We start from the raw sequence: 11922 nt of genomic DNA on the forward strand, positions 1-11922 counted from the left end.
TTTAAAAAAAAAAAAAAAAAAAAAATATATATATATATATATATATATATATATATATATTTAGTTGTCAATGGACCTTTATTTTAATATATTTTAAATATATACATATATTTAAAATAAAATTTATAAAATATGCATTTAAAATATATTAAAATAAATGTACGTATTTATTTTAATATATTTAAAAAAACATATATATATATATATATATTTAGTTGTCAATGGACCTTTATTTTACTTATTTATATGAATTGCTGAGAATCACATCCAGGGCTTCACACATGCTAGGCTAGTCCTGTACCACTGAGCTACAACTCCACCCACTGTTTTTAAAGTATTTTTAGTGGTAGATGGACACAGTATCTTTATTTTATTTATTTATATGTGATGCTGAGGATCAAACCCAGTGCCTCACACATGCTAGGCAAGCACTCCACAACTGAGCCACAACCCTAGCCCTGTACATTTGTTCTTGATGTTTAATGATTCAGGTGCATTTTGATTGGTTCAGTCTCTAAAGATATTGCAGCCCAGGAGCTAAGTTTAGTTTAGTTTGGTTTAGTTTGGCAAATGTTGGGCTTCAGGGAAGTGCTCTGTAACCAGGTCAGGGAATGAATGGATGCTTGCCTTCTATGTGGGATGCCATACCTGGGGAAGGCCAGGAATGACCCAAGTCTAGATGAAAGTATGGAAAGCCAAAGTATGACCTAGATGATAAATGCTGTTACTGAAGGATTTGTCCAGAGCTCCTTTACCAAGAGTTAGCTGTCACTATTACAGAATACTTTTTGATCTTCTTTTGGCTGAGGATTTTTGTTCAGTCCTGGTAACGTGTTTTATACATGATGACAATCATGCTTTCCTTAGATTGAGGATCTTGCCCAGTCTGATTCTTGCAATTACAATCAAGCTTCCCCGGATGATATGAGTGTGGCTGATTCATCTCCTACCTCAAGTCCTCCAGCAAAGAGATGCCTCAAAGTCCAAGAGCGATGGCAGTTGTCTGCAAAGAAAGTTCTTCTCTTGTGGGCTCAAGACAAATGTGCCAGGTAAGTTCTTTGCTGGGATCCGGAGAGACACAGGGCAGTCGTTTCCACTAACACAGTGACTTCCAGGCCTGAAGATCAGGCCTGACTGGGTTTAACAGCTATCCCAAGGCCTCCTACACCTAAAGAGAAAATTCTATCTCCCTTCATTGTTTAATGAGTGTTCCAAATATGGAAGTTCATGAGCTTGGCCAGTTTTGGTTTTGAAGGCCAGAAAGTGAAATATCTGGGTAAACTTACTCCCATTGCTGTGTTTAGGTGGTCTGCTGTTGTGTGGAAATTTTCTTCTTCAGGCACTATTCTTCTGTGCATCTGCAGGATGGGTTTAGATTTAAGGGCTTTTACCACACTATGAGATCTTTGAAAGTTAAACCATGTCTTAAGTGACTATGTATCCCCAGGACTTAGGAAATGAGAGTTCATGCTAGGTGTTCCATTAATGTGTATTGAATGTATCAATTAACCAATAAGTGAGGAAGTAACCAATACGTAAAGTTTTCTCTTGATACTGTCATGATTACATGAAGAAACCACAGTCTTTATTACTTAGAAGTAAAGACTTTATTAGTTATTACTCAACTCAGTTGGGAAACAAAGAAACTAGAGACAATGTGTTTTTAAAAAGTGGGGATGATAAAGGGAAGGTAGTGGTCATAATTTATTGTTAAAGAAATGTATTTCTGCTTTTGGGAAACATTTTCTTTCTGTTTTCACCAATGGTTATTCTAGCCATTGGAGTTTAGGAAGGATGAGGGATTAATATGTAGGAGATCTCCCCACTAGAAGAACAGCAGGGTGCCAGAGGCATTGCTCATCATGTGGTAGCATTGTCCAGGTAAGTAGAGTCATAAATAGGCTTCAGAGGCCTTTCAGATGGGGACTTCTGAGTAAGTTCTTCCTAATGAAAGGCTGGGAGATAGAGGTTCCTTTCTGCCTTCAGCCTCAACTTTCTTTAGTTGTCATTCACTCACAAACATGCACAACTTACAGGTCTTAGATACGTTAAATGAACTTTCTACGGAGAAAATTTTAGTTTTTACCTAAAACTGCATGTACAAAAAGCATTATTATATCATATTTGATTTATGAATAAATAACCTTTATATCCTTTCAAAGCCTCGTATTTTTACCACAGTGTTTCTTTTCTCCGTGTCTGTCCCTCATTACTTTTCAACTCTACAGCTGATGCTAAACTTAAGGTGCAGCACCTCTTGAGTGATTTGTCTTGATTTATTCTTTTTGGCCATCATTGGTAATATTTTTTAGGTGACTTGTATTTCGATATTCTGTAGTTTTTCTGAGACTCAGATATAAGACTATATTGTAGTATGTTGTGTTTTCTTCTTAGTGAAACACATGAATCTGGCTGCCTTCTCTATTTCTAAGTGAGCTTAGATCCTGCCAATCAGTCCCCAGCCTAACTGTGCACTCTCTGAAGACCTGGCAGTGACATCTTTGTGGTACTGGCTTCAGCTCATCAATGCAGAACTAACCTCAGGGCCTGGTGCTCTGTTGATACAGTGCCTGCTGCTCAGTGATGAGCTGGTTCTGGCCCTCTCAGTCCCATGGAAAGGGTCTGGGCCTGTCCTCAGCTCTGAACTACATTCCTTTAGCCATTAGTTTAACTTACTGTCTTGGAGCACAGGCTGAAGCCAGAATTCCTGGGTTTGAAGTCCTAGCTCCCAGTACTTTCTAACTGGTAATCCGGGGTACCTAATCTCTCTCGCTCTCATTTTCTTTCTCCCTCCCTCTCTTCCTCTCCTGCCTCCCCTTCCCCGCCCCACCTTCTCCACTCCTTTTCCAGGGCTCTGATGGAACCCAGGGCCTCATGCATGCTAGGCAAGCGCTATACCTCTGAGCTACACCCCCAGCCCTACTGAGTAGCTTTTGTCTAGTGAATATCTTTATGTTTTTTTTTTTTTAAATGAGAGAGTAAAGGAAATTATAGTTGTTCTGGAATATTTCTCAAATTTTGTTGGCATCCGTACTTGTACAAGACTTCCTTTTGTAAAATATAGAGAAATATAATATAGAAATGTGTTGAATGAGTGATTCAAAATATATAGATACATATAGTAAGCCCCCATTATGTGCCGAGCAGAGTTTGGCAAGTGAGTCTGCCATGGTAAACAAGAACGACAAGGCCTTGCCTCTCAGGGACCTGCATCCTGATGAGGGAAACAGATAAAGAACTGTGATAATTAGAGTTGGCAACAAGATGAGGCAGGATTTATGCTGTGGTCAGAATTGTTGATGGTTAGAGAGAGGATGGCCAGGCAGGGCCTCTCTGGGGAGGGGCCTTGGAACTGAGACCCAGAAGGGAAGGCTTTGGTGGAAGTGTGAAAGTCTGTGAGAAAGCATTCCAATGTGAGGAGTGTGGCTTTGACATCAGGAGGGAGGCCAGGGTGGCCACAGCACTGTAAGAGCAGGGGACATGCAGAGATGGGAGAGGTAGAGGGCCCTTGAGGGCCTGAGAGGTTATTATGCATAACATGAGATTTACCATTTTCACCATTTTTAAGCATACAGTTCAGTGGCGTTCAGTACGTTGCTGTGCAGCCTTGACCGCCAGCCACATCAGAACTTCTTTCATCTTGCACAACTGAAATTTTTTACCTGTTAAACAACAACTATTCATCCTTTCTTCCCCCTCCAGTCCCTGGCATCTACCATTCTACTTTTTTTTTTTCTTATTATTTTAATTTTTGTGAGTACTGGGGATTGAACCCAGAGGCACTTAACCACTGAGCCACATCCCCAGCCCTTTTTATTTTTTATTTTGAGACAGGGTCCTGCTAAGTTGTTTAGGGCCTTGCTAAGTTGCTGAGGCTGGCATTGAACTTGTGATCCTCTGCCTCAGCCTCCTGAGCTGCTAGGGTTACAGGCATGTGCTACCCTGCCCAGCCACCATCCTCCTTTCTGTCTTTATGTACTTGTCTACTGTGGCTGCCGTGTGTGAGTGGAATCATACAGTATGTGTCCTTTATAGCTGGCTTAATTCATTTGGATTCATCCATGTCACAGCTCATCTCAGCATTTCCTGCCTTCCTTAGGCCAATCTTCCACTGTATAGACCATATTTCGTTTGCCCATTTATTCACAATGACAGACTTCTAAACCAAGGAATGGCCAAGTCCATCTATCCTGTGGGCTACTAGCTATTGATGAGGCCCAATTTGTCACTTAATTGCTCCAGTGAGAAGAAAAATTGTTTTCTCAAGTGAAGGATCGTAACTGAAGGTGAAAGTCTAGAGTCAGTCTTGAGCCAACAGCTTGTGCATGAAGAGTATTGAACTTGAATGAGTATCATTATCATCTTGGGGGCTTTTAAAGATGTGGATTTCGGGCCCACTTCTAGAGTGATTCATTAGGTTGTGGAGAATGGCTTGAGAATTTGCATTTCTAGCACTACAGCAGAGGTGCAGTTTAACTTATGCTTTAATTTGACTAGAAGATAAAATTTTTCGTAGAATGGTTTATATTGGTTATTTGGTTCACTGAAACATTTTAATTACTATTGAATATAGTGGGAGTGTTTTGATCTATTATTTTTAACTGCGTGTATCATGTCGTTCTGCGATAGATATGAGTCTGTCAGTGTGACAGATTTTAAGTCAAGCTGGAGAAATGGGATGGCTTTTCTGGCTGTCATTCATGCCTTGCGACCAGACCTAGTTGACATGAAGAGTATGAAGCATCGATCCAACAAGGACAATCTGAAAGAGGCCTTTGGAATTGCAGAACGAGAATTAAAAATCCCCAAATTGCTGGATCCAGAAGGTAAAGAAGCTTCTTTCTTTTTAAAACAATTTTTGTAAAGGTTCAGCATAAAGTTGATTTGAAACTAATATCTCTATATAAGCAAATACAGCAACATTATATTTTAGTCCTAGAGGGTTTAGCTTAAACTCTTCATTGAATTTCATGAAATGAGGAATTCCTACCAATTAGTTAATAACTTCAGTAATATTAGGGGTGGAGCCACAGCTGGAAGCAGACAGTGACTTTATTGGAATAATTTGAGCCTTGGTCTTAATTTCCTTCTATTGTATTCTTCTTGATCCTGTTATTTCTGTTGTAAATCCCTCATGAGATGTTTCTTTGAGTCTTTAATTATGGTTGTTATGTATCTCCCCTTTCCATTCCCTCCTCCTATTAAAACAGAACTTCTAGGAACAGAAACTGCTGCTCTTTCTGCTGTCCTCACTAGAAAGCCCTAAATATTGTGCCAGTTATGTTTGCAGAGATTACTATCAAATCATAATTTATTTTAACGTCATTAAATCAAGACTCTAAAAGCAAGATTAAAATGATTTCTTTCTGAGAAGCACTTTACTTTGAATTCTGTTGTTTCATAAACAAAACGACATTAAAAACAAAAGTCAGTGCTGGAGGTATATAGCTCAGGGGTAGAGCTTGTGTTTAGCATGCACAAAACCCTGGTTAAGTCCTCAGCCCCAAAAGAAAAAAGAATTAAAGTAATAAAAAGAGGTATACAGAGTTAGTGAAAGTTATAATGAACCAACAGATCAAGAGGTAAAAATTCTAGTCTCAGCTTTATCACCAGGGTATATATTGTAAATGTTCAGTGGCTGGCTCTCCAGAACAATGTGAAACACACACATCTAAACATGTCATACATTTTACTGAGGTAAAAGATATGTAGGACACAGTTTGTCAATAATAATATATGATATGCATTATAAATTTCAAATAGCCCCAAAGTGCTAGTTGGTTTTTGTCAAGCTCTTACAATCCATCTGTAGGCAACGTGGGGCTGCAGTTTGCTGAGCATGTGTAGTTCTTACATGAACTACACTTTGGTTGATAATTTCCTTTATGTTAATGATTAAGTGGAATAGCAACGAGGAATGTCAAAATTTCACTTGTTCTTCGGTGTGACATGAGTTATTGCTTTGCTAAGTCAAATACTGGAAAAATATTTCTTGAATTTTTTATACTCTCACAGTGTAAGAGCTACAGATAGGACATACTTTTAGGATTTATGTATATCCTTAACAATTTCTCCATCCATTTTTTAGCATTCAACCAAAGAACAATCAAGCTCTCATTTGCTTATGTTTTTTGGTGCAAATACGACTGATATGGTGCAAATACGACTGATATGGTGCAAATACGACTGATATGGTGCAAATACCACAGTGTAAGAGCTACAGATAGGACATACTTTTAGGATTTATGTATATCCTTAACAATTTCTCCATCCATTTTTTTAGCATTCAACAAAAGAACAATCAAGCTCTCATTTGCTTATTTTTTTTTTTTTTGGTGCAAATATGACTGATATGGTGCAAATACGACTGATATGGTGCAAATACGACTGATATGGTGCAAATCTCACAGTGTAAGAGCTACAGATAGGACATACTTTTAGGATTTATGTATATCCTTAACAATTTCTCCATCCATTTTTTAGCATTCAACCAAAGAACAATCAAGCTCTCATTTGCTTATGTTTTTTGGTGCAAATACGACTGATATGGTGCAAATACGACTGATATGGTGCAAATACGACTGATATGGTGCAAATACCACAGTGTAAGAGCTACAGATAGGACATACTTTTAGGATTTATGTATATCCTTAACAATTTCTCCATCCATTTTTTTAGCATTCAACAAAAGAACAATCAAGCTCTCATTTGCTTATTTTTTTTTTTTTTGGTGCAAATATGACTGATATGGCTGATTTCAAGTTGCTGTCATGAAGTCACTGAGTATAGATTTGGGAAAAAATGTGGAGCAGCACACCATTATGTTATGTCCATCATACAAATGCAATGGACATAAATAACCCTATCCATAAATGCTAGTAAAATGCAAATATAGTAATTAGGGAATGATAAGTTTTGAGTATTTGTCACCCTTGCTTTTTTTTTTTTTTTAAATGTGGTACCATTTAATGCAGAGCATCGGGAGGGGACCTTGTGAATACAGCTTCCCATTAGACCTCCTTTGCATTTCTCATCATACTGTCGACTTTGCTTGGGGCTCACATTTCACAGCATTTTCTAAGTGGTGTTTCATGTATCCTTAAATTTCTAGAGTATAACAGAAAGTCTGGTTTGTATCCATCATATGAGTTGAATCACCCTTGCTTTTAATAGCATTTAATTGTATATTTACATAGTTTAATTTAAAAAAAATTTTAAATTTTTTTATTTGTTCTAATTAGTTATACATGATAGCAGAATGCATTTTGATTTATTGTACACATTTCTCTGGTTGTACATAATGTAGAGTTGCACCACATGTGCAGTCACACATGTACCTAGGGTAATGATGTTCATCTCATTCCACCATCTTTCCTGTCCCCCATACCCCCACCCTTTCCCTCCCTCTCTTCATAGTTTAATTTTTAATGATGACTATTTTTAAAAAACAGCTTACAAAACTACTGAACAATTAATATTAAGCTCTCTTTAATTAGTGTGAGCCAGCTGGCTCCTGTACACCAGTGGCCAGGTGACTGGGGATTTGTCACTTACATATATATATTATTAAAAGTAATTTTTTGTTTTTGGTGCTAAGGATTGAATTCACAACATCTTGCATGCTAAGCTTTCTCTCTACCATTGAGCTTTATCCTCAGCCCAATATTTTTGGTTTTAAGCAGTTTTATTGAGATATAATTCACATAGCATATAATTTATCCATTTAAGGGTACAACTTAAGGTAATATATTCACAATATTGTTCGACCATCACCACTATCAATTGTAGAGCATTTTCATCACCTTAGAAGGAAACTCTGAGACCATTAGCAGTCACTCTCCATCTTCCAACCTCCCCATGCCAATTCTGAACATTTCATATACATGAAATCATAAAATATGTGGTCTTTTGTGACTGTCTGCTTTAAATTTGCATAATGTTTCCAAGATTCCTCCATGCTATAGTAAGTATTGATACTTCATTCCTCCATTTTTTTAGTTTTATTTATTTATTTATTTTTATCTTTTATTGATTTTATTTTTTTCAAATACATGACAGCAGTGGAATGCATTACAATTCTTATTACACATATAGAACACAATTTTTCATATCTCTGTATATAAAGCCCTCCATTTATTTTTTAATTGGATATTTATTTATTTTGGTATAGGGATTTAACCCAGGGGCAATTTACCATGGAGCTTTATCCACAGCCCTTTTTAAATTTTTTATTTTGAGACAGGGTCTCACTAAGGTGTTTAGGGCCTTGATAAGTTGCTGAGGCTGGTCCTTGAACTTGAGATCCTCCTGTCTCAGCCCCACAGCTACTAGGATTATAGGTGTGTGCTACCATGCCTGGCTTCATTTATTTTTAAACAGGCTTCATTTTTTTTATAACAGTTTTAGACTTTAAAAAAGTTGAAAATATAGTACAGTAAGTTTCCACATACCCCACACCAGTTTCCTCATTCTTAAAATTTTTCATTATATGGTACATTTGTTGTAACTAAATAACCAATAGTGACATATCATTACAATTAAAAGCCATGCTTTCTTTGAATTTCTTTAGTTTTTACTTAATGACCTTTTTCCCTTTCAGAATGCTCCCTGGGACCATATTACATTTAGTTATCATGGCAACTCTTGACTGGACTGTTTCTTACACTTTTTTGTTTTTTATGACCTTGACAGTTTTGTAGATTGCTGGTCAGGCATTTGCAGAAGGTCCCTTTATTATAATTGATTTCTTATTTTTTCCCCTCATAATCAGTGTATTCGTGGGTTCTTGGGAAGAAGGCCTAGAGGCAAGATGCTGTTCTTTTTTTTAAAATTTATTCTAATTAATTATACAAGACAATAGATTGCAGAATATTACTCAGCCTTAAAGAAGAATGAAATTATGGCATTTGCAAGTAAATGGATGGAGCTGGAGAATATCATGTGAAGAGAAATAAGCTAAATCCCCAAACCAACGTGCTATTCTTATCACATAGGTTCAAGGGTACGTGCTATCAGCATGGCTTGTTACTGTTGATGCTGACCTTGACCACCTGGCTGAGCTAATAATGTCCCTCAGGTTTGTCTGCTGTGAAGTTTCCCCCTCTCCTTCATATTGTACTCTTTGCAGGGAAATCACTGCGTAGCCCATACGTAGGTGAACGAGGCTGGCCCTCCTTGATGGAAGGTTATTAACAGGTCTTCTGCACAGGAGATTTGTCTGTTTTCCATTTATTATTATTTTTTTATTCAAGCATTTATTTATAAGACTATGTGCTTGTTGATATTTTATTTTATACTTAGCAATTGTACTCCAATACTATTTTGTTTATTTTAATGCTCGATTCTTTTTTTTTTTTTTAGAAAAGTTTGTTTTAAGATAAAAGCATTGACTGTTGGGAGCTCTTTCAGTTGGCTCCTGTGTTCCTTGGATGTATCCCCACCTACCTGGGGTTTGCCTGTTTGGTTTTCATGAGAGTTCAATATTTATTGAGATAATATTTAATTCTTTCTTTTTTTGATCCTTGGGATTGAACCCAGAGCCTAGTGCATATTAAACATGTGCTGTACCATTGAGTTACTCCCCCAGCCAAATTAGGTGACATCTCTAAATTCACAGTTAGGATAATGATTCCACATTTCTGTATATCAGTTTGGGGATTGGTCTGGTTTCATGTTGTTGTTGTTCTTTTTTTTTTTTTCTTTTCCCAGTGTAGTTCTTGATTAATTCTTGTTGACTTTTATTCCTGTTTTTTTTTTTTTGCCTTCCCTCTCTTTTTACCCTTTTAAAATTTCCTCCCCATCTTTTTCTTTTCCTTTTTGTTAGATATTTTTTCTTTATTTTTCTCATACTTTGTTCTAATTTCTTATTTCTGATTATTGTCCTTTAAAAAAGCTTACATTGTGATTCTCCAAATCTTCACTCTTGGGATGAAAATTTCTCTCTCTCTCCCTCTTTCTCTTTTTAAGTTGGAGTCTTTCTGTGTTTGTTGGGCACCTGTCCTTGAACTTCTGGGCTTGAGTGTTCCTCCTGTCGTATCCCCCTTAATGGCTGTAATTTTTTTCTATTTTAATATGTGCAAATAATTAGGCAGTTAATGGAAAATACAATATAATAAAAATTTCCTGGGCTGGGGTTGTGGCTCAGCGGTAGAGCACTCACCTAGCATGTGCGAGGCCCTGGGTTCGATCCTCAGCACCACATAAAAATAAATAAATAAAATAAAGGTATTGTGTCCAACTACAACTAAAAAGATAAATATTAAAAAAAGAAACAAATTTCCTCTGTAGGAATGATTGCCCACAACTTATTGTAGTTTAAATAATAGCTCAAAAATGTGAGATGCATTATGACTATTTATGCAAACCAAATATCATAGTCATGTTTGATTAAGGGACCTGTCCTCCGACACAATTTTGTTAAACTATTTAATCCTCATGCATCATGGCTTCATATAAAATGAGAAGTCTAAAAAGGGATATTTAGTCAAGCCAGTATCATTATTTTATGCATCTCTTGATTTTTACACCTCTTCCATTGAAAACAGAATAACTCGATTCTTAGGAATCCTTCCTATATTGAAACCTCAGCCCCAACTTTTTATTGATAGCTTTTATATGCTTACTGCCTTGAGTGATATTATTTGTTCATGGATTAAATTTACTTTCTCCTTTAGCTGACTTATAGCACTCTTTGGGCCTAGTGAACAGGCTCACTAAAACATCCTAGTGTGTTATATCTGTCATTTATTTTCTTCTAGCCATCAACACCTTGAGGGGCAGACAGTGCCTTAGAGCATCTAGCATCTACTTGTTGAATGAACAAAGGGATGAATCATAAGGTCCCTGAGGGCAAGGACTGTACCTGATACACCTTTGTAGCTCCTGCTTTTTACCTGCCTTTGTTAGCTCTCTATAAGTATGTGTTGCATTGAATTTAAGTGAATTAATAAGTAGAGAAGATTTCCTTTTCAGTATGACATATTAATTGTTTTGGCAACAAAGACACATCCCCAAATGAAGTGTTTTGTCTATGGCATATTGAATCTCTTTCTTTGTGATTTTATGATTCACTTGATTTATTATATGCTTGGAGAAGTCCTGCACTTAAACAATTTAAAACCATTTTGACTCTCTGGGAAGTCCCTGTTTTTCGAACTTATTTTGCAAGGGACTTCTTTAATGCAACATGGGGGAATTTCTGCACCATGTCTCTAGAAAGGGAAATGCTTTAATTTTCTTCTGTCTACCTTCTTGAATACTTATGGCCTCACACATATAGCATCATAGAAACTTTGTAACTAGGAACGTGAGGCTGTGTACATACCCATGCCAGAATTGCACACATGTGGCCCTAGATATAAGCCCTCTGTACAATGTTGGAGCAAGGTTGAATGAGCGAGATTGCATGGTTACTCAGCTACTTTGGTTCAAGAGCCTGTGAACCCAATGGCATAGGCTGTGGCATAGCTTGTACTTGAGTATTCATTATAGTAAATTAACATCTACAGCTAATTGATAGTGTGGTATATCTTGCAGACGTGGATGTTGTTAACCCCGATGAAAAGTCAATCATGACCTATGTGGCACAGTTTCTGCAATATTCCAAGGATGCTTCTCGGACTGGAGATATGACTCAGGTATGTCTTTATCAGTATAAATGAAGTCATTTTGTTGTATATGACTACTGGTTTAATTTTAAAAAACTGGGTTATGATTTTCATACAGAATTTAATTAAATAGATCAGTGATTTTTTTTTCTTTTTTTTTTTTTTTTATTTTTTATGGTGGGTTGTTCAAAACATTACAAATTTCTTGACATATCATATTCCACACTTTGATTCAAGTGGGTTATGAACTCCCACCTTCACCCCATACACAGATTGCAGAATCACATCAGTTACACATCCATTGATTTACAAATTG

At 36.8% G+C, this 11922-nt stretch overlaps 1 protein-coding gene across 6 annotated transcripts in view; it reads left to right on the forward strand.

Moving 5' to 3' along the window:
• Syne2 (spectrin repeat containing nuclear envelope protein 2) overlaps window positions 1-11922 on the forward strand; it is a 329254-nt gene that overhangs the window by 86536 nt on the left and 230796 nt on the right. For all 6 annotated transcript variants that reach the window (XM_048798469.1, XM_048798471.1, XM_048798472.1 and 3 more), the window contains exons 7-9: window positions 868-1049; window positions 4630-4826; window positions 11536-11636. In XM_048798469.1, the coding sequence (XP_048654426.1) occupies window positions 868-1049; window positions 4630-4826; window positions 11536-11636 (480 nt within the window). The remainder of the gene's footprint in view (window positions 1-867; window positions 1050-4629; window positions 4827-11535; window positions 11637-11922) is intronic.

Source organism: Marmota marmota, unplaced genomic scaffold, assembly GCF_001458135.2.
Source record: "Marmota marmota marmota unplaced genomic scaffold, marMar, whole genome shotgun sequence".
Classification (NCBI taxonomy): domain Eukaryota; kingdom Metazoa; phylum Chordata; class Mammalia; order Rodentia; family Sciuridae; genus Marmota; species Marmota marmota.